The 27,704-nt window shown below is 39.0% G+C and overlaps 1 protein-coding gene across 38 annotated transcripts in view; it reads right to left on the bottom strand.

Moving 5' to 3' along the window:
• The window catches only part of DLG2 (discs large MAGUK scaffold protein 2), a 986,702-nt gene that overhangs the window by 391,566 nt on the left and 567,432 nt on the right, over positions 1–27,704 (bottom strand). For 6 of the 38 annotated variants that reach the window (XM_086882249.1, XM_086882247.1, XM_086882243.1 and 3 more), the window contains exon 1: positions 24,591–24,930. The exons of the other annotated variants lie outside the window; for them this stretch is intronic. In XM_086882249.1, the coding sequence (XP_086738375.1) occupies positions 24,591–24,908 (318 nt within the window). In that variant the 5' untranslated portion in view covers positions 24,909–24,930. Of the gene's footprint in view, positions 1–24,590; positions 24,931–27,704 lie in introns of those variants that run through there. 38 annotated transcript variants of the gene reach the window in all.

Here is a 27,704-nt window from a genome sequence, read left to right on the forward strand (position 1 = left end):
TACCCACACAGATGTATATAGTCTCTTTATCTAGGCTTGAGACTGGATGAGAAGTAATAGCTTTCTGAAAGATAATAACTTTATTCCTAACTCTGCACTTTGACCTCCTCCACAGTCTTGACAAAGACACAAGCATATTTTACCAATTAAATTACACTTAACCAGCTCTTCCAAGATGCAAAATAAAACCAAACCAATCACCAGAAGTGTGGATATTACTGATTGCAGTGAATTGAGCAATCCTGCTCTCCCCATTCCTCACTCACTTCCCTCTCTATCCCAATCCTTACCTATACATTAAGTATTATACTAAGCTGACAATGTACTGTGCAGTCAGACTCACAGCTCTTGCTCCCTGCATGGACATTTCTCCTTGACTGGAAGCACTGCTTTCAGCTGAGACATCTCAGTGCTTTGAAAAAAGGCATCACACTGACAGCTGCAGTGACAGGTTGGCATAGCTGAGACAAAACTTGAATAGCTTTGGGGGAAAAAAATAAAAATGGAAGATTTTATTTTATTCTTCTTCTTAAAGGACTTGAGCATAACACACTTTTCTTCCACAAATAGATACAAGATTGTTCTGCTTGCAGCACAGCAGACAGTCTAGTTGCTTTTCTGCCAAAAGCACAACTTAGATGCAAGATAGAGTAAAAGCACTTGAAGCCAGTAGAAACAGAACAAAAAGGCACATGGTCTAGCTCATGAACAATACTTTGCTACCAAATTCTCTACAAGTGTATGACATGACTCATACCTCTCAAACAAGGTGAACTTTACCATGAATGCCAGCATTATCCTGGTTGACTGGTTTTGGCCATACTACTCAGAGTTCTAGAGATGATCCATATCATACTGGGTTGCTTTTTCCATCATTTGTAAGTCCTTGTTTTAACTGTTCCTACTACACAGGACTATATTCAACACCAGACCCCAAAATCACAAGCATAGTTATGTGGCCACTATATTATAGATCATAAGCACATCACATTACTTCTTAAGAAGAAAACACAACCAATGGTATGTCACCATTTTGAAACTGCCCACCTGTGCTTATTCCTAGCTGCAATTTTAATTTCATAGGATCAATATGGTTGGTAATAACCTCTAGGATCAAGTCCAACCAATAATCCAGCACTGCCAGGTCTTTGAACATTTCCAGGTACAGTGATTACACCACTTCCCTGGGCAGCCTGTTCCAAGGCTTGATCACCCCTTCAGTGAAGACTTTTTTCTGAATATCCAATCTCAACGTCCTCTTGTGCAAACTGAGGCTGTTAGAACTCTCTACTGCTTTTCTTGTTAAGGAATTACCATCATTACTTACATTATTACATTTAATTAAACTCAAAGAGGTGGTGAAATGGAGAGTAATACAAGAGTGCATGTATTACTATTTTAAAAGTAAGTTGAGTTGTCAGTGGCTTATTGCCATCTTGTGTAGACAATGAACTCTGGACTCTGTATCAGGGTTAAAGGCTCATTTTTCCAGGCAGTCAGCCCTAAACTCTGAAACACTCTCTGGAATATACATTCCCAGTTTTCTATTACTTCAAAATGTTAGCATTTTGTGTCTTAATACTACAAAGTAGAGCAGTGCCTATATTTGTACATGACTTGGGCATGCTGCATGTCTCCAATATACAGTGTAAGGCTGTCAAGGCTTAAGAAAGCAATACTGAATTAGTTTAAATTTCTGTTTTCAGGAGTTTCACAATTGCAAGAAACGGATTTCCATTTACACACAATGGCAAGAAAGATTAAATGACAATTCAGATGTCAAAACAGTAATTCTCTGGCACACTGTGAGGCCTCAAGATCACAGAAGGCACAGCACCTTTTGTCATATTTACCACTGAATTACAAACTGAAAGACTAAGAAAGATAACGAGTCATTTCATTGCTATTAATCAGAAAATGTAAAAGATAGAGAACTCTGAACATCTAAAGAATGACTTTGCAGCAAACAATCCTACCTCTGCTCTGAGACATAAAACAGAAGTCAAAAGCAGCTTTGCTTGCAGGCCGCAGCTGCCATGAAAGAAGAAAAATGCCTCAAGAAATCCTCAAGACCACTCCCTACATATATAATGCAACCTCATATAAAGCCATTTAGTTTAAATGTAAATTTCACTTTTCAAAGCAGACGGCCTTATTTGCAGACTTGGAGTTTTACATTGTTTTTACTTAATCAGTATGAATAATTACTTATTTAAATTTCTATGAATTGGCATTATTTTAAAAAAACCAACAAAACAAGGAAAATCTCCCATTTCTGTGTGGATTCAGAGGTGATCAGAAGGAATTACAGGAAAGCACCTACTATACAGTTGTTGAAATTTCCCCTGTAATCATCTTACCTGTTAGCAGGTTGAAGTAGCAATGATTAATATAACAGACAATTCTTTTCCCTAATATAAGATCCAGTGAAGGATATAGAAATATCAATGGGAAAAGCTCTCTGGCCACTGGAACAGGCTCCCCAGGGAAGTGATCACAGCACCAAGCCTGACAGAGTTCTAGAAGCATTTGGACAATGCTCTCAGGCACATGGTGTGACTCTTGGGGATGGTCCTGTGCAGGGACAGGAACTGGACTCATTGATCCTTGTGGGTCCCTTCCAACTCAGCATATTCTGTGATTGTGTGCTAATACACATGAATGCACACAGACTCAAAATAGACAAGAAGAAAAGCATACATCCAGATTTTAGGCATCCTGTCTGACCTAGCTGTGTTCCTCAGCGTGAACAAACATTGTGAACACCTTCCAGAGAGAGAAAAACAAAATCAAAGCAAAATTTCAGCTCTTTCTTTCATGGAATCTGTGCCACCATGTCCGTAAGTGCTACACCTACAAATACTGCAACATTTTCACCAAAGGCTGAGCAGGACGAGAGGAAAAACAAATGCATATGTGATCCCAATACAAACAATGGAGGGGCTGGATCTGGACTGCACTTGAAACCTAATTATGGTATCTTCTCATGTTTGGCTTTTTCTCCCTTTTTTCAAGAGTCAAGGCTGCCTTACCCATCAAATCACACTTTTTTTTTTTTTTAATTTTAAAGTCACTAAGCTTACCAAGAAGTTATTCAGTGTCTTATTCTACTACTTTTTATATCATGAAATACCTGAAATTTCTGCTAAAATCCCACTTCAAATGCAAAAATAAATGTGAAATAGGGGTATTACTCTAACAAAATTCAGCATCTGTTTAAGAGGTTTATCAGAGCATAAATCTTACAGAATGAAACACCTGCTTTCAGTTTAATCTGTTACACTGAGCACTGTAAAAAGGACCCCAGAAGAAATGGAATCGGTGCCAAAGAGTACTCATCTCTGCTTAGCAAGGGCAGAAGTCACCAAGGCTTACTGGTGTCAAAGTTAAAACTCTCCGTAGAGGGAAAAGGATAAAAAATACAGAAGTTTTAGAGTTTTGGAAAGGTTCTAATAGCACAAATAGCAAAATCATCAATTATCTTGTTTTGGCACCAAAGTGGCCATGAGAGCTGGCAATTACTGTGGTCCATATAATGCATGAAATTCACTCACTGATTCTGACTAAGTATGTATAGAGACAAATCTATTTTTCCAAATGCTTTCACTTAATGTATATACATTTAAGTACATAGGAAGAACTTAAACAAATTTGATTTTGAATATCGGCAATAAACTGCAAATTCAAGTTGGTCTGTGCTGGAACAAAGAATGTTTTGATTTTTATGTCAGTGGAAGTAAACTTCTACCCTGACGTCCTCTGGAAAAGTTTTAATTGATGTCCCAGAGTGCCCCTTTATGTCCCAGAATCTCTAAGTGCTGAATAAAATTAACTAAATAATTCCAAATATATCACTTGCCCGACAGCTTCTTTGAAACCCTAAATCACTGCAGGACCTCTGCACTCACAGTAGGTCAGTTTACAAGATAAACATCCATGTGTGAAGTGCAGCTATCCAGGGCTCAGGGGGAATCAGCTCTTTTACGTGGTTTAGTTTTGCATGGCATAAAATGCATCTCTCAATGGAGATGCTCTGTTACATAAATTACAACTATCTGGTACCTCACTATATGGCTTGCCAACCATTTTTAAATATCAGTTTTCTTACTGATGTCCTCCTGTCTGAGAACCTGAGTTCTCTGTGGGTGGCCTGCAGGACAGCACATGCCAGAACTTTATTTTCCATAATTTTACAGGTTGTAGCACCCAGCAGGAACATCACAAGCTGCCGAGCTTAGCCAGGGCTCTCCTTGTGGACCTTTGTAGTGCTATCAGGTTGTTACGGATTAAAGAGGATGGTCCCTTTTGAATGATTCAATCTTGATGTAGGACAGAGAGTGGAAATATGCAAACGTCAATTTTCTTTTAGTTTTTAGTACCTATTTCCCTCATAGTTTAAAAATTTCACACAGAGAAGAAAAAACAGTCCAGTTTCTAGACTTTACACCTCACTCTGCTACATTCAAGTGTTTTGTTTAAGAAGTATGTCCTAATGAGGCATGAATCTTGTCTCCTCTGCCTGCCTCCTGTTCCCTACTGGATGAAACAGCAAGGGAGCAGTTGACTGCAAGGGAGGCTTCTGTCAGAAGCCAGGGCTGCCCTAAGGCGGACACAAGTGGTTCCAGCCCCCCACCAGGGCAGGAGAAACAAGTGATAAGAAAAGGGTGAGGAAAAAGGAGCAGCAGAGAGACACAAGCATGTCCTGACCCCTGGCTCCAACCGCATGCATGAGAGAACCCAGGTCCCTCATCTCCGTAAAGGCACTGAGTGGGACCTGAAGTGATGGCTAGAGGAGGGGAGGTGTCTGGAGTGAACATGAACCTCAGGATGAGGAGTTTTCCCTTAATGTGAGCTTGTCATCTTTGTTTCTCAATATCCAACTCAATAGTTAAATTCCCTTAGTCAAATCTCCTTCGCCTTCAAAACACCAATTGTTCTGAAACGTCACTGTAGAATAGATATTTGTTCAGCACCTCTTATTTAGTCATTCTATTTTCTGAAAAACCTACAAATCAAGTATTGGAGGTGAAACTGGACCAGCAGAAGAAAACAAAAGCGCAAAGCCTTTGGTTATGAAAGTCAGTGTTGAGGACACAGCATATCCTGTGCAGACATGATCTCAACCAGAGCTGGGCTCTGAAGGGAGCACCTGACTTTTGGCTGTTTCTATGACAATCAACTCAAGCTAAGGAAACTGCCCTTCCATAAGATGAATGTAGCAGAGTAGGAGAAACAAGAAGTCATAAAACCATGGAATAGTCTGAGTTGGAAAGGATCTCTGAAGCTCATCCAGTCCAAGGTCCCTGTGATAAGCAGGGTCATCTTCAACTAGATCAAGTTATTCAGAGCTCCATCCAACCTGACACTGAATATTTTCAGGGATAGGGCATTCACCAACATTCTGAGCACCTGTGCTGGTATTTTGCCACCATCACCGTGAAACACCTCTTCCTTATATCTAATCTAAATCAATCATCTTCCAAGTTAAAACCATGAGCCCTTATCCTGTCACAGCAGGCCCTGTTAAAAAGCCTGTCCTCATCTTTCACTTAGACCCAGCCAAGTACAGCAAGGCCACAATAAGGTCTCTCAACAAAGAGAAAGTGGAAGCAGTACTGTGGCCACAAGGAAAGTTGTCATGTAAAAACAGAAACACATAAATTAGCAACTGATTAAACATATACATTTATACCCTTCTAGATCCTCTATAAAGAGGCACCTTCCATCAAGAAAGAAAGCTACACCTTCTTCTCCTCATATACTCTATTAAAATGCATTGCTGCTGACCTCTCAATTCTTAGAATTAGCATTAGCAAAAAATTTCAAAACACAAAATCAGCACAACATGACACCATAGGTTTGGAGAATAATTAAACAAAGGGACTGAACTTGAGAAGTAACAGTGCCACAAAAGGAGCTGTATGGTATGTCATTGCTTAAGTAAACAAAGTGCCAAGGGTCATTGTAAGTCTGAAACACAATTTCAATGACTGGAGAGTACAGCAAAACCAACATTCTTTCAAAGATGTTGCACAGAACCTAAAAAATACACCTTACTTAGAACTATAGGCCTGGAAAAAAAGAAGGCAATTCCCCCTGAGAAATGATCAAGGGAAAAGCATCCTTGTGAACTTGAAAAAAATAGACCCTGGGTACAAATAGGTGGATAGGACCTATTACAGTCCTATTATGGGTGCAAATAGGACTAAAAAAACCAAACTTGGACTAAAAGAAAGATATATTTTTAAAAAATTAAAATAATTCCTTGATGTTATTAATCATGCTGAAAAGCACTTCATATCAGGAAAATTATACTTGCCTGCTTTTCAATCAATATTTTGCTATCTTTACCATGGGACTATTTTTCAGTGTAATGCCAAGGGCAGCCAAGTAGATTTTATCCACAGCTACAACTATGTGGTAAATTCAACAATCTGTAGTATAGTCTTCCTAGTGGAGAGGATGAGGCTTTGTTGCCTAAAACATTTAGGATGCTGCTCTTTGTATACACTGTTAGTAGTGACCTGGAAAGAACTAGAAAAGTTCTGCATTCTCTGAATTTACTGTGTGAATGTACATCTTAAAAGCCACTTCTCCCAAAAAATGGAACAACTTTCCTCATACACAAAGACAACATTCCCCTTTCACTGTATCGAGCAATACATGTAACAATCAAAGACATGAAACCTAAAAACAGTCAGAACTTATCTGAACCAAGATTGAGAAGATGGGTTTGGAAACCAATTAGGGGAACTTCAAACGTCACAACCACCCTTCATGCACCGAACAGCACCCCCCAAAACACTGGAACATTAAATGGGTCAGAGCATCAAGGCAGCCTCTTTCCTCTAGTAACAACAGCAAAAACAGTAACAATAAAAAACATCTCCTGGATATCTGTCTCTGATATGATAGTGGTTTGGTTCTCTTTTTTTTAGTGGAAAAGCTCCAGGAGAGAGCTTTCCGAAATAAGCTTTGATTACTCTTAGAAAGGATAAAGAAAACATTACCTGGCAAAGGAAACTGAAAGTTATGTACTATACATCAGGCACTAGGAGAGAACACCTGGAAAAGGACTAAGCATAGCATTCAGTAACACAAACAGAGCTAATCTGCTTAAGGCAGGGAGCTAGAATACAGGAATCAAAGAGCTCACTGCTAAAAATATTCAGCTCCAGGAACTCTGATTTCTCTTGATCCTGTACAACAGCATTTCAACCTTGAAAACAATTCAACATCTATCCCAAGAAATTTGCATTCAGACATGATGCAGCCTTTCCCCCCGAACCATTTGGACAGATTCAGTCTCCTCCTACCCTTCCTTTTCGGTATCAATCCCACCCTCCAAATGAAACACATCCCCCTCCTCCAGTAAATTATTATGCCTGCCAGAAATATCCCATTTACCATTCTCAGCCTGTTGTAAATCCTGACTTTTGCCATGGGACGTCTGGGAAAAATTAACACCTAGTGTGACGGTCCTTTCCAAAAGCTAAGCAACTTCACGGGCAGGTGCACCAATTCTGAGCACTAACATATAAAAACCCCACTGCAGACCTGACCCTGATACTAAATAAATGTTTGGCTGGGAGGACAAGAAATGGGAACATCGTGTGCTTCAGAGGAATGGGAGAAAAATGACATAGAAAATATTACAGCAAGAAGAACACAGAATCTGTGGGAGGCACAAGGTTTTTTAGGGCAGCCGTAACAAGGAGAAAGCAAGAGACTCCAAAGTTAAAGTCAGCCCACCCTTCACATGCTGCTATGTGCTTTGTGACACATTTTGAAATGTCTTCTTCAATTATAAATGCTCTTTTACTGACAGGGGTTGAAGCATTTTTTTTTTGCTATCAGCTCACCTGTTATTGAAGCCCTTTTTGCTCACGTATTAGCTCAATACTGATCTGACACAGCTGGAACTGAATAATTCTTCAGGTTGTTAATCACATATTAAACAGTTCAGATGTGTGTATCTTTTGCACAATATTAGCATACATTAATTTTAAAATACTCCATTAAATTCATGTTTCACATGAAATGAAGATACATAGAAGAAAGAAAGATACTATCTTCTTTCCTTTCCAGCACATTCTACCTGGCTTACCTAACCCAGTCACCAAAAGACGTCTGCTATTAAAATATTTCCAGTGCACACAACAGTAATATAAATAAATAGCTTCTTGAAAATCCTTGCAATTAGAAATAGCAACACATATTGATGTAAATCTAGAAGAAATCACTTATTTCCAACACAATAGACAACATTACTGTGTGCTGTGTGGTTACAAGCAGTAATACCTATATGTTCAACTTATATTTATTAATATTTATTATAATTTTAAAGCCATATCTCAACTTACATGTTTTTCAGGAAGTAAGAATTATATGTAATATAGATTTTTTTTCTTGATCATTAAAGTAATGATAAAATAGAAATACTGGCAATGCATTTTAATTCCAGGTATATAGAACTGTGCATTCATTCCCCAGAAAAATAACCAGCTTTTATATAAGACAGTTCTTTATTACTCATTTTTTCATCAGAAAGAAACGTACAAGAGCTATGGTCAGAGGTCTGAGTTCATTCAGTTCAACACAGTTCAGTTTAATTCATCTCCCCCCACAAAAGAAGCCTACCCCTAAGAACTGAAATTTAAAAACATGCCTTATTTTAGAGATATGTTACAGTTATCCTTACCGGGACAAAAGAATCAAAGGAACCCTGTTCCCGACTCTCAATAGCTGAAATTGTTTTCAACCAGAGGAGATAGCTTGAAATATCAGATATTTCAGAGTGCTCCATACTGAAAGCTGCAAGATTAGCAGGACTGAGGTGAGACAGACTTGCAAAAGGAGGGCTTTGCCTGTGTTACATAAAGTTCTAATTAGATCCTTGGTACAAATTGCTGTCCTAAGAATATAAAGTTAATCAAAAAACCTCATTGGAAGAATAGGAGGGCAAGATTAGAGCCCAGACAGCTGTTTCACTTTGGGACAATCACAGAACTGCCTAACTAGATTCTGTGCCACTATTCAGAAGTGAAAATGTATGTGTAAAAATCATAGTGTTCCCTTTGTGTTTCTTTGGACTCAACTGTTCACACCTGCTTTACCTCAGTGGAACTCAGGAGACCTCTCTATACTGAGATTCCAATGCAGCAAGTACCTAAATATCAGACACCCTCAATGTCACAGTCAAAATATTTTCATGAAAATATTAAAATTTTGAAAGGAACTGAATACAGAAGTGGGGTGAGAGCAGGTTTTGCAAGGACTTTTGGTGACAAAGTGTAAGAGCCAAACTACAGTGATTAATCTAGTTGGACTAAATATTAGAAAACTACCCAAATAACCACAGGATAGCTGATGGATGATTTCTCATCTCTCCAAAAAGATGTAATTCCAGTCCCCATTTCCAAAGTACAGCTGAAAGCTCTCTTTATCTGTTCAGGTCAATATTCCCTGCACTTACGGCTGGTACTGTAGAAATGAAAGGAGCAGTGACAAGGCCCAAGGAAATGGCCTGTAGTTGTGTCAGTGGAGTTTTAGATTAGAGATGAGGAAAACCTTCTTCACTTTGAGATTGGCTGGGCACTGGAACAGGCTTCAAGAAACATTTGGGCAATGCTCTTGGGCACATGGTGTGACTCCTGGGGTGTCCTGTGCAGGGACAGGAGTTGGACTTGATGATCCTTGTGGGTCCCTTCAAACTCAGGATATTCTGTGATCCTTCAGAGGCCAGACATCACTCTTTGATCCATTGGTAAAATCCAGAGCACACAAATCTTGAAGGTTTCAATGATATTAAGATTTCAGTTACAATGTCTTTTGAGGAGAACCATGCAGAATACTTGTAGGCTGTCTGCTCAGAAAAGTCACACAAAAACTGACATTACAGGTAGCTTCTGGAACAAGAGACGTAATCCTTTGACAAAAAAGCTCTAAAGCAAATCTGAAAGTCAGAGTTGCTAAATAGCCATGATGAAATGGAACTATCAGACATGAATACTGGAAATAACAACTTTTATATTCACCAAAATATGGGTGTTAAAAAGGAAGCAGGACATAATTACTTGCTGACTGGCAAGAGAGGTGAGAGGAGAGAGACTGAAAACTCCTAGTAGAAGGAACAAGGAAACAAGTGGTCCTAAACAGTATGTCATTTACTGTATATTAAACATTTTTGGTTTGTCTCCTAGCAAGTTCATTTTAGGGCTCTAAATATTCACAGGCAAATTGAAAAAGAGTGTCATAAGGATGAAAATACTTGACAAATTAAGCAAGATTTAGAAAATAATACTGATTTTTTTAAAAAAACAACAAAGAAGCAGCATTAAAAAAACCTACAGTTTTGCCTAGTTTAGAACAAAATGTTTCAAAAATCTTTCAAAATGTAGCATAAATACATTTTTGATTAAGAGATTCTTTTAAAAAAAGATACAAAATCTTCAGAGAAAAAAAATGGCATGCAGCCTAATGTGAAAAGTGCACTTCTTTCCGCAAGAAAACTAATTTCTGGAAAGACTCAAAGAAGATTTAGAAATAAAACCCATGTAGCTTTGCAGAGTGGAGGTGAGGAAGGGAAGGCAGAGTTCAGCTTCTCCCCTATACTTCTTCACTTGAAATTGCACTCTTTAATGAGAAGATTCTACACTAATTTAAATGTTATAAAAATACTTCAGTATTAACTAAAATGCAGTATCCCTGCAAACCGTATTTCAGAAAATATCTTGACAAAATGGATGCGTTCATTTAGCAGCTATTCTAAACTATGTGAACTGTATATGCCTAGGAGCAGGTAATTCTTCCCTTCCCTTCAAATTCCTTCCACAACATTCTGTACATCATTTGGTATAAGGGCTTGGACAGGCCTTTGGTTTCACCCAGTACAGTTGTTTGCATCAACTTACAGAATAAATTTACAAAATGCTTTAGGTTGGAAGAAACCTTAAAGATCATCTTGTTCCACTCTCCCTGCCAAGGGCAGGGACACCATCCACTGGACCAGGTTGCTCCAAGACCCATCCAGCCAGGCCTTGAACACTGCCAGGGATGGGGCATTTATATCTTTTCTGGAAAACCTGTGCCAGTGTCAACCTCATAGTGAAGGATTTCTTCCTCATATCTAGTTTAAACCTGTTTCCTTTCTGTTTAAACTAATTCCCCCTTGTCCTGTCACTACACACCCTTGCGAAAAGTCTCTCTCCAGACCTCTTGTAGCCCCTTTAGATAATGAAAGGTTCTATTAGGTCTCCCTAGTTCCGTATGATCAGTATTATTTGCTTCTCAGAGAAGTGGAAGACTTGAAAGTGAGAGCATAAATGACTCACCAATTTTTCATCAATTTGAAGAGCTAATTTTAAACCATTATCTTCTAGGACATGAGAGGGATAACTTACTGTGAAAATGGTTGCAACTAGTTTGTTTGTGTTGCATTAACCAATGAGCTCATAAGATAACTTTTAATTTACAGAGTACCTTGCCCTGTAAATATGAGCAATCCAGATGGACTATGACAGACACAGGGGAGTCCTTCAGCCAGCCCTCTGTAAAAACATCTTTAATAAAGGATAGGAAATACCAAGGAGAAGAGAATGAGGGAACAACCAGACCAGAGCAATAGAGAGAACTGCATGGCAAAGAAGGCACACCCACAAAGAGAGCACAGCCAATACATAACCCCATGCTGAAGCAGGTACTCCCACAGAGGGGCTGTTTTACTTGTGACAAGAACTACTGAGATTTTGGTACATGCACTTTCTCTCTCCTTCTGTTCCAATTTTCTCCCTGCTGCAGGGGCAGTGAGAGAGTGGTTCTGGTTCTGTAGGGGCTGCCAGCTGGGGCCAGCTTACCACAACCTGATCTACCAGTCCTCCAATTAAAGCACCTTTCAGAACACTTTCCATCATATTTTAAAAAATGATCTTATGGAATACCTAAAGCTGTTCCGCTATCTCTGAAAAACCACTACAGACATCTAATACCTCAGGTCAAGACAGTGATGACAAAACTTTAATAAAGAGCTCATACTGAATAAAGATCAAAGTATGACAAAAGCTGATGCAACTACATCCCATAAAAGCTCATACAATTTATACACAGAAACAACTCCCCAGTTTTTTCCTTATATTTTACAGGGAAAAAAAAACATTCCATGTTTGTTTATGTGTTAAATGCGTAATGCCATTCATAACAAGTATTAATTTCTATGAAAACTGCTGTCAATCAAGTAAATAATTTATCCAGTAAAATTACATTTTATAAGTTAATATAACAGATCATCTGGGAATAGCTCACAATGTCTCCAGCAGAGAATTTTAGTAATTGTTTAACTGTACCTCACCTTTTTAAACCACTCCAACTGGATTACTGCCTTCCTAAAAGCATTAAAATGTTTAATTTTTAAAATAAATCTTAGATAATAGCTTCTATACAGTCTCACTGGAGTTTTGCCAGTCGGTTGTTTACAAACCTCTGACGCATTAGGAGCAAATGACAGAGATAACCGAGTGGTTTACAAGGGAAATACTTTGCATTAGAAGAATAAGAACAATATAGCCATTCAGTTTTTCATACAGGTTTATTTATTGATGGCTGCAGAAACATGTGGGCTGTTTAAGTCTGGAGGGCTCTGCTAGTTATTCTTATTGAATTTTCAAGGGAAGTAAGGATAGAGTAGGTATTGCTGCATTCCAGCCCAAAACTACTGCATCACGATGTCTGAACTTTTGTGTCTAGTAATAAGTGGCAGTATTACTGCTTTATATTACCTTCAGTGAAGATACTCTTCACTGACTTTTCTCGCTAGTGCTGCAGTAGGCAAAGACCAGTCATTGCAGCAATTAAATTTTCCCTTTTGTGTCCTTTAAACTTCTTTGTTGGATTGGGTCTCAGTTTGAATCTGAGTGCAAGATCTCTACAAAAATGTTATTTTCTTTCCCCCTCATCTGCCACTTTTGTCGAAACCCCACTGTAGTTTCAAGTTAAATTTAAAATTAAAAACAAATGAAGAAACAGCATTTTCTGTGTGTTTGATATATTCAATCTTGAAAACTTTTTTTTTTTAATCCCGTCATTTTATATATCCGGGGGATTTTAAAAGGATTCTTCTTTTTCTTTACTTTTACTAAGAAATGGAAAAACCAATAGCACGAATTTTTACAAAGGAACAGTTTTGGTTAGATTGCTACTTTGCAGTTCAGAGGGGTAGTTAACTTTTGGGTTAACTTCAGCATTCAAAGCATTGCCAGTAATACCAAGTCCCACCAACACACACTGTATCAGAGTTGCATAGGAACAGTGTTAAGCATCTGCTGATCTGCTGTCCACATCAGTGGCTTGTCATCCAACTCCAGTATTTGAAGAAAGATGTATTTTAAAGAAATTCCAGCTATATTTATTGACTTTTTCTGCCACTGCATTGCCCTTGCATTTTCAGTATTTTCTCCTCTTACTCCAAGTTTACCAATTCAGTAGTACAAGAACTGCTTAAACTGTGTTGACGAGCCCAGCACAACATCCCAGCAATAAGGCGGGCTTAAACTGCTGAAAGGAACATAATCAATTGATGGAAAAGCTTGAAGAAGTGCCAGTTAAGTAATTGCTTTGTATCTCCAAGTCAGTATGTGCCTCACTGTGAGAGTATAGCCCTGCCTTAAGCCTAAAATTCTCATATATAGAACAGGATGATGCAAATCGCCCCACTTCAACAAAGAACCCACTGTATCTTTCTACAGTAACATGAAGAACTACTATCCTCAAAAAGATGGAAATCTTATCAACATAATCTTATAATGTTATATATTTTAACATAATCTTATCAACATCTTATCCACGGTCATGGAAGTTAGTGAGAGTAACTTCCAAGGGGAGTGAGCTTGATGCTGCACCTCAAGGGTGGCCACAACCAGCAAGGACCCTTAAAGGTCCAATGAGAACACATTTCAGACACCCTTCCACGTAGATGGGTTAAAATTTAGAGCCATTCAACAAATAGTGCAGGTAGGTTCAGCCTAGCTGTTGCCTTAGGACTAAGCTATGACAAAGGGGTTGAAAATTAAGCTCTCCTTCTGTTCAATGTACAATCACATAGACATTTGTTACCTTTCCTGCCTCAGCCTTCCCAGTGTGATGTGAAATGAAATGAACATTGACCTAACTCACAAATGTATCAGAAAACAAAAGAATCACATAGCTGTTCCTTCTGAGGCGCTCTAAGAAATGTCAAGACATCAGGCAGTAAAGACATCTGGAGAAAACAAACAGGAACAATTTTGCTTTCATCACCTCTCCTGCTCCTGGTTGGTTGCTGAACACCTACTAATACTTCAGATTGCAAAAATAATTTCCTGCATCTCTGTAGTTTTATTATTGCTTTTATTATTAATAAAGCCAAAACCTAGCTCCTTTACCCCTAATCCCCTTGCTAGAAAATGTTTTTGCTGTAGCAATTCTGTTCCATTTTGCATTTTGCTGGTTTGTCAGATTTGCTGAAGCCTCAAGTGCAAAAGGTAACATGATGAAATAGAAACTGGCAGAAAGTACATTAAAGTTATTATCACCTGAGGACAAATCCTGGGAAGTGAACCAGAAGAAAAAAGACTTCCATCTGGAAATCAGACAAAGAGCATACAGGCAAACCCAGTAATTCCACTACTGTTTTGGCAACCATTCAAGAAAGTGAAAATACAGATGAGTTATGAAAAAAAAAATATGTAGAAGTAATGGGAGCCTTCAAAAAGAGGACAGAAAGGAGCAAAGGTGAAATGGAAAACAGATACTAAATTTCAGACACCAGATGCAGTACCAACATGCATTTTGAAATGGCATTATATCAAATGAGCAAAAGGCAATCTTTTGGTTAGATATGACAAAGGCTACCATCAGAGGATACAAGGACCAAAGAATTATGAATTTGAAAAGCTTTTTAGGTTTTGTCCATTCAGCAAAATATTTTGCAATTCTGCCTTTTCAACCACTCTTAAGAGCTGATTCATTTCTTTCTGTATTCCCCGTATGATTAGCATGACGTTTTATTTCTTGGTACACAAATTAGTTTAGCTGATAGACAGCAACCAGTGCTTAAAACCAAAATAACTAGGAGTGATAACCTCAATTTTCAGCACAAATTATTTAAAAGTAATGTGTGAATTCCAGTTTTGTGCTGACTACATAGATTTAAATGCATCTCAGCTAAAAGAGAAGATCCACTGAGAATACTGCCATGACAACTCAAAGAAAAAAAAGACAATATTTTTGCAGATTTATGCCTGCAGAAGTGATCAGATTGCTTCTACTTTTATACTTGAAGAGGCTGAGCAAGCTAGTACCTGCCCCAGAGGCAACTGCAGTATATCATGACTCGGCTTAATACATCTAGTAGATCTACATGTGATACGTTACAGAAGTATGCAACAAACTGGTATTGCCCCTCATCATCTGGGGTTTCACTTATTTAAAACCATTAAAGATGTAAATAGTAATTTTTAAAACTGTAGTAATAATGACAGTAATCTATAATTATTTTAAAAGTTGTTATAAACTATAGGCCAGGTTTTTCTGAAATGCCCAGTGGGACCACAGGAACCTCATGAGGTTCAACAAGGCCAAGTTTCAAGGTCCCATACCTGGGTCAGGCAACCAATGACATCAATACAGTCCAGAGGATGGAATGTATTAAAAGCAGCCTTGCAGACCAGGATTTGAGGGAACTGGTGGATGAAAGGTTAAACGTGACCAGCAATGTGCACTTGCAGGCCAGAAAGACAACTGTATCCTGGGCTGCATCCAAAGTAGCTCTTAGAGTGCGTCCAGAGGAGGGCCACAAGGATGGGAAATGTCCTGAGGGGGAGCCACATGAGGAACAGCTGAGGTCACTTGGTTTGTTCAGCATGGAGCAGAGGAAACTGAGGGGAGACCTCATTGTGGTCTACAGCATCCTTATGAGGAGGAGAGGGAAGCACAGATCTCTGCTCTGTGGTGACCAGTGACAGGAGCTGAGGGAACTGCATGAAGCTGTGTCAGGGGAGGTTTAGGTCGGAGTTTCATCACCCAGAGGGTGTTTGGGCACTGGAACAGGCTCCCCAGGGAAGTGGTCACAGCACCAAGCCTGACAGAGTTCAAGAAGCAGCTGGACAATGCTCTCAGGCATGTGGGTGTGATTCTTAAGCCTGTCCTGGGCAGCGCCTGCCTCTAACTTTCTGCCTGAGCTGGTGGTATAGAGGCCATTGAAAACACAGCAGCATCAGCCCCAGACTGAATATGAGACCAGGGTTCTGCTATTTCTACTACCTTCTTACTAAATATCTAGATAAAAATTTGGGGTTCTTTTTCTTCCAAAATATAGTTTGGCTGTCTGATCCTGTGCGCCCAACTGCAGTCTCACAGAGCATGCATGACAAGTGCTTTCTATACTCATGACTGAAAGACAGATTTTGATAGAATCCAGATGTGTCTGCTGAGCAGAAAGTAAAAACAGTAAGGAAAAGGGACCAAGCCGTCTCCAAAATTCTCCGCTTCTTAAGTGAAACATGATTATTTCTGAATTCTTGGAGGCAGAAATTAGCTTGACACAAGTTTCTGTGCTTAGCATGGGGAGGTCCCTCAGCACTGCTGTGTTGTCAAAACCAAACTGCACACACCAAATTGCATATTAGTGTGACTACCTTTGGAAGAGGCAGCTGTGCTGGGACATGACCCTTGTCACATGCTTCATCTCTCAGCCTTGTACTGGCACTAGAAGGTAGTAGTTCACTTGTGCTAGTGAACATCAACTGGGCCATGAAATAGGTCTCTCAAACACCATTTTTTTTAATTTTTTTTTTTTTTTCCAACCCCAAAGTAGGCTCTGCAGAATGAAGAAAAGTAAAAACAGAGCTTAGGCCTTACATTTTCAATGAATGTGGTCAGCTCTCACGTGAGTGATGGTCACAACATAAAACTTGGACAAACCTGCACATGAAATACTAATTCCTATTCCCGTGATCATGAATGCAAGAAATAGCAGCTCAATATGGAGCAAGTGTTTATGAAAATTTAAAAGAAAAACAAATGTAAACAAGGAGTCTTTAAAGAGAATGAAGAGTGTTAAAAGCCTCAGTTTAACTCCTTTCACACCTGGGTGCAGCACAGCTGCTCTGGGAGGGCAGCTAAAGGAATCCTGAGACACTACTCCATTCTGCTCTCATTTGAAATGCATAATTAAAATCATTTGTCTGATGTTGTGTTTGACCAATTATATGGACAATTTCAGATGGTGAAGTAACCTGCTTCTCCTTGTACAAATACTTAATCAGAAAGGCAAAACCTTGTATTAAAAGTACAATATATCCAAACCAAAACCAGCTGTTATTTTGCTAAATTGGATTTTGTACTGCATTCATAGCTGTCTCCTGTGACTTAAAAGAAAGCTTATAACCAGAATTGGAATTTACAAAAAGGATTATTTTGTTTGTCTTTCTGATATTTGGCACAGATATTACAGGACCTTTGTTTTCAATACATAAAGAATTCCTTTTTTATCCCTGTATTTCTCTCAGAATGATTGGAGATTTTGAAATTAGATGACTATTGAGACAATTCTTCTGATTAACCGCAGTAATTTATAAAAAATACTTATACAAAAAGATGAGTATATGTTATTTAATTTATAAACTCTATTGTAATAATCTAAGGCTTATTTCAAAGCAAACATGGTTCTTAAAAGCAAAGTAATTGAGTCCATATTCCTTTCTTGACATTTTTTTGGCTTTATTTTTATTATCACATGCAGACATGGGGAAACAGAGAGCTAAACTGGAAAACTCTAAATCTTGTCACTGCTATAACCAGAAACTCTCTTTAGTTTCTTAAGGGTTTTGTTTGTTTTTGTTTTTTTTTCTGGAGAAGTCTGATATTTTCATATACCAGAATAGTAGAAGGAGACATTTCCAAAAGGGAGATCAATTTTCAGGTTGTGTCTTCAAGTCATGCCAAAATAGCTGAGACCAATTCCACCTCAGTCTGAGCCATTGCTCGGTGTCCTTCTATGAATTGTCATGCATCACACTTCACTTCTTTTGCTTGGATTAGACCAAAGCCACCTTGCTGAGTTGCTGTGAAGGGTTTGCATCTTTGAATGCCCAATTTAAATGCTGTGGAACATTAGACACAAAGCCCGACTAGGGTTATCAAGCCTTATTCCTAATTGTTTCATGCAAACCATAAGGCAACTATTTCAGAGGGTTTTTTTCCTTTTAGTCCAGAGAGCATCCAGTTTACCAATCCTGTTGACATTCCACCAAAGAGTTCCAGCAACCTATAACCTCAAGAACCAGTCTAAGAGACAGGAAGACTAAAATCCCACTGTGTGGCCTGTGCCATCAGAGTACTACAGGAAAGATTAAAGACTTTTCCTGCGTTCTAGGTTCCTGTGGTAGCAAGGATCTAATTAGGTGAAAATGCCTGGACAGTCCTAGGAGCAGATTACATGGCATGGCAGAATGTAGAAAAAGTGCAGGACAAATAAAAGGTTTTGAATCCCTTTGGGTTCTACCAGTCTGGCCCTAAGGAAATGCCCCTCTATTCTCAAATATGATGAACAGTTTATCCATGGATGAATAAACATGGCAAGTATTAGACAAAATTATGAATAGCAGGAGAACTGTCAGAACACTTGTGCAGTTTTGGCTAATTACCAATGCTACAAACAATCCCTGTCCAAACCCTACAATTCCCTTTCTATATCCCTTTTCATCCCCCTCTGAAAGTCCCAGTAGCCAAATTACATGTCAAGGGGAGAAAATGTTCTTGACTTTTTGGGGCATCTAGGAGGAGAAACTTTGAAATGGGTTTAAATAAATGTAATTCTAAACATGGTGCAACAAATGCAAATTAGGCATTAAGATATTTATGGCTGAACAATCAGCAGGAGCCAAATAATGTATAATTAAACTCTAAATCATCACTATCATTGTTAAGTACAGTACATAATATATCTACTTCCATATTTAAAGGAAAATATATGGAACAAACTGCACACAAATACTGTCGTGATCTGTGTAACCATGCCTATTTCTTAAATTTCTTTGTTAGCACTTAATATAACGTATTATCAAAAAGATTAACACTGATAAAGGCCTGATACATTAATAGGAGGAGAAAGAAAATTATAGAAAAAAAACCTAACCACTATTCTTTTACTACCAGTGGCCTTTGCAAAGCAATACTACATCATCAATCATGACAGGGATTGCTGAATTACCTCTGGTGAGACAGTGGAAAATCTGGAATGACTGACACACTCCCAAGTTCCTGAATCTGAAGACCACAAAGCCTCGTAACTAACACTGGTGTTTTCTTTTCCCTTTCCTTAAAAAAAATCAAAACAGTCAAAAAAAACCCATAACCGAAAAAAAAAATACCCAAAATACCCTAAAAACCCATAACAAAACAAAACCACCAAAAAAGGAACTTTCATGTTGAAAGGGAAAGTCCTACTGTGGCCTCAGCATATTTAGTTTCTGGAGTTTCTGGCCTTTTCATTGCATACCATTCAAACTGGAGTCACATGAACAACCAATAAGCAAAGGCAACACATTTCCAAACAATTACAGAATCATAGAATCACTGAGGCTGGAACAGACCTCTAAGATCACTGAGTCTAACCATTAACCTAGTACTGCCAAGCCCACCACTAGACCATGTCCCCCCATGCAACACATCTATGAGTTTTTTAAATACCTCCAGGGACAGTTTATGTCTCATTTCATGTGACTTCTGACCAGGAGTGTTCCCTACATTACTAAAGAAATTGCTGGCCTCAATAAGCTAAGCTTTGATCTCCTTTTTATGGAAAACATAACTGCTAGAAATTCAGTAGTAACAATGATTTCCTGGGAAGAAATAGGTTAAACATGAAAGCAAAAATCAAGGTTTTCTGAAGCAGTTGTCCTGGGAGAGAATCAGATCTGAATGCTACCTAGAATGATGCAGACTTCTCAAAGCCCTTTCCCAGTGAGAGGGACTGGATACAGGAATTGTTAGAACAATATCACTCATCATCAAAAGAATATGGTAACAGCTTTTGTATTTCTGCATTTGTACATCTCTTACATAGCAGCTGCACTGATTGCTGACAATTTTTCAGTGACCTCACTTCTATGAACACAGCATGAGGATCAATCCAAGGCAAGATGCTGTCATCTAAATCCACTGATAAGAGCATATATACCACCCTAAGAATGGAATATGAGCTTTTTTCCTCATGAAAAATTGCCCAGCTAGGCCTATCAAAACTTATACCATCTAGCTCTCAATAGCCTTAAAGATTAAAAAGGGAAAAGTTTAAAAGCAAATTATTGCTGTTTATTTGCTGTTTAACTGCTATTTAGCTGGCCCTTGAACACACTAGATTAGGGTGAAAAGCTCTCCCTTAGCTAACTGCAATAGCTTGATGTAACTTTATAGCTGGGAGGGACTTGCCAAAAGAATGGCCAGTTGCATGTGGGAATCTGTAAACTGAAAGAGCAATCTGAGCTTTCAAAAACACAACCCATGATAAATAATTTCTTTATACTGCTGGAAGAGCCAGCATCTCTTGGAGTAGACCTGCATTAGTACCGAGGCAGAATGCCTTGAAGCAAGCTTTCACTTCATGCCAGCATGCAAAGAGTTCTCAAACGAAATACTGGAATTTTAGCACTAGCCCCAAAGGCCTTCAAACACAAAAGACTGTTCCCAGTGGATCCTTCAGAATTTGGCTGCTCACTGCCCTTTTAAAGTAATGCCACATCTATAGCCTAGGGTTTAGCTCACAAGCCTCTACCAGGTTAAAAAACCCAACATTGAAGCTATGTCTTCTAAAAGAAGAAATAGTTTTTATCAAAAAGAAACTGACTACAAAACATCTTTTCTAATATTGATTGTTAGAAACCCCAACCAACCAAAAAAGTCATCAAAGCTGATACTGACAGTAAACTATTCAAAAACAGGTGAACATTTCCACTTTTATGGAAGATTTCAAAACAAAGCACAGGTATGCACTTTTGTAGATGACACATTAAGGATACTATCTGCTATGAGATTATTTTCTTTGAGAACATTTCAAAATAGAAGGGCCAAAAATTTTATAGTGAATAGTTAGCTAAATTTTAGTGGACTCCAATATTGTCTTCTGAACTGGGAAACAGCTAAAGACAGGAATCTACTTCTACACCTTCCTTTCCCCTCAAAAGGATAATCTTAAGCTTACGGAATCTGAAAACTCATACTGGGAAACTGTTTAGAGGAACTGTTTAGAGGAGGACCTCTTTCATACAGACCATGTAAAATTTGTACTTTGGATTTCCTAAAACAAGAACAGCAACACAAACTCTTCAATTTCCTCTTCAATCTACAATCAGGGCAATACAGACTCCTATCCCTCTGTCCTTTCTGCACAAAGAATGTGTTCATTTCACACCTTCAGCTAAACATATATGTCTAATCTAATTAATTGCTACATTGCATCTGCCAGCAATCTAGAGGTGCCTACAGGGAAAGTCCATCCAATGTTACAAACCAAGCCCATGTTAGAATGCCCCTGGAAAACACCAGGTCACCTCCTTGCCTCTGCAAAGCCCTCTTCCACCCTCTAATTTTGCTCAATCTCTCACAGCATAACAGTGACCTGAAGTATGAAATCACTGAGTGAATCACACAAATTACATAATTCCATGATACTAATGGTGATAGAGATACCCAGTGCACTGCAGAGAAATAAAAAAATATTTCCAAGCAATAGGGACATTTTTGCCTGTTAACTTTTCTTCTTACTTTTCCCCCTTACCTTTTTCTCTTAAGAAACAGAAGTGTAAATGCATTTGTCAAAAAGAAATGGAAGTTTGAAGCCAAATTAGGTATTGGAATCAGACATCCATCTAAACATGATTTCAACTCACTTTCAAAATTAGGAGATTTTTGGTTTTGGGGTTTTTTGTTGGTTGGGTGTTTTTTTGGTTTTGTGGGATTGTTCTTTTTTCTTAAATTCCACGTTAATTTTTATTTGCATATACAGAGTGCATTTTTGTACCTACAACTCAACATGACATTAGGAGCAAAGACAAACATGCAAGGCAGCAAAGCAGAATTTCTAAGACAGTTAAAGTATCAATAATACTAGAACGCTGCTCTTTGCTCTGGCATACTAAAGAAGAAGAAGCTGGTAAAGAAAATGGGGACATGTGCTTTTAAATAAAATCAAGATTTTTGTCAGGATCAGGATGCCAAAGTGCATGTTAATAACAGCTGTCATGTACACACTCTAGGAATGAAGGATCTGTGCATTTATTTTGGTACTACAGTACTAACCAAGAAGCATTTTCACAAGGTGTTATGTCTTTCCTATGTCTGAAGAAAGTCGTCTGTCCTAAAAGAAGTCAAGGAGAAGAAAAGCCTGCTCAGAACCTTATGTAATGAAACAATCCACCTTGGAAGCTACCAATGTCTTATTTCTTTTCACATTTACACATTAGATGGACATTTAAAATTAATTCTCCTTTTTATTTTCTTCCTTAGGCCAGCAAATTTAACTACATCTCTTTATTCTTCCACTACATCTCTTTGTGTTAGAAAGAAAGAAAGATTTCCCCATCAATACAGCCCTCAAAAAACATCACTGACTTCAACATGTATCCCCAAAGTAGGGAGAAGCAGTAAGGGCAGCCCTATAATGTTTTCTCATAATGTTTCTATGCAATACCATTGATGATTTTCTAGGTGTACGTACATACAACAATAAGTGTACACACAGACAAACAAATTACACACACTCCTCCCTTCCTGCCAAACCTTACACAATGCCTACTTTGCACAGAGAAAAGGAGATTATTATTTCAAACAAACTACTTCTCAGCTCTATGACACTGAAACCACCAAGTATTTGCCCAAGTACATCAGTCCACCCCCCCCCACAGTGATAAATTCATTACAGACAGAACCCAAGAAAGGCACCTTTCTAAACAGAATAAGGTAGTTGGCATTCAGAACATAGAGTAAAGAAAGTTTCCAGAGGAAAGTTCTGTATTAAATGTAAGAAGTACATAAACCTGAATAATAACCATGTTATCTAAACACACGAGGATGTGGTCACAAAGGTATTAAAACTACGGAAATAACTTTACAATACATCTATAACATAGGTATTGAAGCATTATTAGAAGGGCCTCTTTGGCTTTTTTTTAATAATGCTTCTACATTTTCTCTTTATAAATTCTGTACCTTTGAAAATGAAGGACCTCTTTCACTGAAGGTATTTTTTCCTCCAAGCTTTTTCCAAATCAAAAAGAGCCTAAGAAAATATTTAGTTTTTTATAATTCAAATTTGAAAAAAGTCTAATTCAGTGCTTTATATAGTATTTTAATATTGGCTTTATTCCAACATAAATAGCTGTATATGCCTTGTATATGAAAGAAAATATATAAAATATATTTTAGTCATGTGCAACATTTCCATCACTCAAAAATATAACAGAAAGCTTAGTTTTCCCACTTGATACTAGATTTGAGAGGAAAAGAAGCTTTTTTATATAACAATCACTTTCAGTCAACAAAGCATCCCTTTTTCAGACCATAAGACAAGATAAAATGTAGCAACACTATCTGACAATCCTTTGCCTTATTGCTTTTCTGTGCAGTGAAAATATATTAAAACCATTTCTATGAAAGAATCGATGTAATCTCTAGAGAGGGTGCACATGTTCACTGTGGGCTGAGGCTAGTTAAACTCCAGTGTACACTCTATCAGTAAGTAACGCTGTATTTCAAAAACTTATTTCAGCAGTACATTCTGCCTTTTTCACTGTGAAATGGTGACAAAAGCATTTGATGTTGCCATGATAGAAAGCTTTTTTGAATAAGCTGAAAGTATTCTAAGTGAGACATGAAAACATGAATCAGTGGAGGTAGTTGTCATGCCTTTTAGTATTAACCGTCCTATGAGTGAGATTTCTATTTCACAGCACTGAGTTTCAGTCTAGTTGCTCACAGGTAATTGTACACATCATAGACCCTGCTTGGTTTGTATTTGAAAATAATCTGTGCTGTATTTAAATAAAAATCTATAGATTCTTTAATAAATACGAAATATCTCTTTAGCTTTCAAGATTCCAACTGCATTTGAAGTTCCAAAGAGGAGAAAGAGGTCACACTCTCTTATCAGTAAATCTAATACCCCCTCCCTCCATGCTGTCTCTTAAATAGAATATTATTTTAACTTCTTGAAAACAAACTGTTTACAGAAGCTCACAAAATCCATTACACATGGGAGACAAACGCATCGGTTCTATACAGCACAGCGGAATGTGAAGTCTGCAGAACCTAGAGGCACAAACCAAAGCATTCTAACAAGAAAACCTTTCCAAGAACAGCCCACAATTTTCATAGGCAATAGAGAAGCAATATTCAAACACAGATATGACTACCCTACAGCTTGCCCTTGCATGTAAAATTTCCAGAACAAACCACTAAACACACATCAAGACACACGACAAAAAGTTGTCGACACCACCAAACCTCACTTTCTCTCCCCGGAGCATCCTCTAAGTCTCTTGGAGAGCGAAGAATCAGCTCACCTGCAGCGGGTGGCCCCAGCCGTGGGCACAGCCGCACTCTGCCCACCACTGCCCCGGGCTGCCCTGCGGCTTGGCCGGGGATTTGGGGGGGCTCTTCCGCGCCGTGTCCCACAACGGGACCAACTTGCCCCTGCCCTGGCTGCCACCCGCGGCTCCCCACGAGGGCAGCGCCTGGCAGCTGTGCTGGAGGCCCGGCGGATGCTGCTGCCAGCGGCAGGCGCAGTGGCCATCCCTGGCGGCGGGGGGCACATTCCTGCCCCCGTCCGAGCCCTCGGCGCCCCTGCCGCAGCTGTGCTGCCGGGGAAGGTGCCCGTGCATGGCTCGCCCGGGGCTCGCCCTGCCCGCTGGGCATGGACGCGCTGCCGGCGGCGGGGGCGAGGCGCGGCGGCGGGGCCCGGCCAGCCCGGGGGCAGCGCTGGCCAGCGCCGGGGCGGCAGTGGCGAGCGCCGGGGCAGAGCTGGCTAGCGGCGGGGCAGAGCTGGCTAGCGGCGGGGCAGAGCTGGCTAGCGGCGGGGCAGAGCTGGCTAGCGCCGGGGCGGCAGTGGCTAGCGGCGGGATGGCAGTGGCTAGCGCCGGGGCGGCAGTGGCTAGCGGCGGGCCGGCGGTGGCTAGCGGCGGGGCATGGCGGAGGCCGGGGCCGGCGGGGGCCGCTGCCCAGCAGCCCCGTGTCAATAGCGGACTCCACTCGCGCAGCCACTTGACAGCATCCCCGCTGCAGGCAGAAGCAATCAATGCTCTGCGTGGCTGGGACGCACGCCTGCATCCCTTTCTGGATGACAAACCACGGGAAGGGAAGGGGGAAAAAAATATATCCAACAACCAACAAAAACCACTCTTGCGATTTTCAGGAAGATTCAGTCATTTTCTGGCTGACCCTGGCACGAGTCACAGGCACCCTGCTGAAGCACATTTATATGTACAAGCTTTACGGGCGAAGTGCTTTCTTGTGGAAGTAGCATCTCGACAAAGTACTGAAAAAGATTCTCCTTTACCAATGATCCAAACAGACGCGGGAGTGGTTTTTTTTCCCTGCATGCCTGAAAAGACCTTGTCAACAAAATTGCATCAGAAGATGCAAATGACAAGTCCGGCAAGAATGTTATCTGCCCTAAATGCTAAACCACAGCATGAAGTCGGTATGCGCTAATGTGCACAGGCTAGTCTGCACAAACACAGCGGAGAGAGCAAGAGGCTGAATTTAAAAATAAAGCCAAAAAGACCTGTGCCACAAGTTGACAACTCTCCAGCATCTTATATATGTAATGTGAATAATTTTTTTGTGTGCAATGACCTCAAGATTCTGACTGATGTATCATTTTTTTCTTCTGTTTTTCACCCCTTAAAAATTCTTTGGTGCCAATAACCTTCTGTATAGAGTTTTCTGTAAATTCCCGCTTGGGTTTTTCTTCCTAATACAAACTCTTTTCCTGAAATTATCCTGAATTCTTTCTTTGCAAGTATTATATTCTTATAGAAGTGACAGAATTGTAACATGAATAAATCTGGTCTGATTGCTCCTAGCACCTCGACACCTTTAGGGATGTTCTCCAGTCTCAGCTACCTAAGTCCTTAGGCCTGTAAGACACTCATTGGATCATGGACTTGTGTACGTGTATACTTTTTTAAAGATTTTCTTTTACCTGTAGCATATTTCACCTATATTTAACCATAGGAAATAACAAAATTAATTTCTAAAAACAAATACAGGAATGTGTAACAATACTTTTGGGTCTGTTGGTATTCAACTAGGATTTAAGTACACATGGAAATTAAAAAGAATTAGTAAAATACATAGTTTTACAATTACAAAGTCTAAAACAAATCTCCTTTTAAAGACTTCAGTGTCAAAGACCACTATGACTATCTGCAAATATGCTTTCAAGAGAGATAAATAAATTTTCAAAAATGCATTGATGCAAAAAAACTTGATGCAGTTATTGAATTCCTCCTACATAGTTAACTTGATATTCCTCAAAACTTAGACATTTCTAAAATGCATAACAATAAACCCCGGCAGTAATTCTTGATGAAAAAAAACCAAACAGTTTATGGCCATGCTCTAACAGTGGAGAAAATATTTTGACAAAATTGTAGTTTGAATTGCTGCATGTGAAACTCACATCAGTTTAGCTGTATTTCCATTCAAGGTGCTTGTCTCAGTTATAGTAAACTGATGTGATAATGCAAGGTTTATTCAGAACTTCACTGAACTGCCAAAATCATACTCCATATACTCTCGCATAACAAAAACTCATCTGCAAGAACTCACAGAGCTTGGCATAGAATTAACGTCACTTCATGTTTGAAAAAGAAATATTAATGCACTTCTGAATTGCAAGCATAGATGTGGAAGTCAGCACTTAAAAACCTGAGCTAAGTGGGTCTTCAAGGAAGTCATTGCCACATGTAAAGTAAATGCAAAGTTACATAAACCTCAACCCATCTTTTGCAGTTTTACTCAAGGATAAGAAGTGAAGCTGTGTGAGCTGTCCAGAAAGCTGCTTCCTTCTAGTGCTCAAGGGAAATTCAACTCTAAGCACCTAAAACTTATCTACTGGAAGGAAATTCAAGTCATTACTGCACCACTTCCAGCAGGACTGCCTCGAATAAAGAAATGTATGTACTGACATTATGTGTAGCTATAAATCATATATATGAAACTGTAACATACTTATTTATATACCATAAATATATAGAAAACAAAACACTAATAAAGACATTCAGTTTTTGTTTCCATCACTGAAGACCTATATTAGCAGTGTCCATCACCTTAAAACCATCAGACTTTTGGTCACATAGCAAGCTACCTCATTCAACTCAGAGTATCCCAATGCTATTCAATATATCTGTCAAAGCTATTTGGAGAAATCTGGATATTTGCAGAAGTGACCAAAAAATCCAAACAAATTTTAAGAAGTTACTCAAAACAATATATACAATATATATAAAATCCAGGGCAAGCAATAGCTACAATAGGATTGGGAAGTGTAAATAATCTACACATTCCACAACCAGACATAGTCTGTGACAACCTACACACAAAGTTTTGAATAAAGTCAACTGTACCAGGCACTAAAATATCTATCACAAACCTGCCTAGCCCTGTATTTTGAA

This window comes from Cyanistes caeruleus, chromosome 3 (genome assembly GCF_971803275.1).
Source record: "Cyanistes caeruleus chromosome 3, bCyaCae1.hap1.1, whole genome shotgun sequence".
Taxonomy (NCBI): Eukaryota; Metazoa; Chordata; class Aves; order Passeriformes; family Paridae; genus Cyanistes; species Cyanistes caeruleus.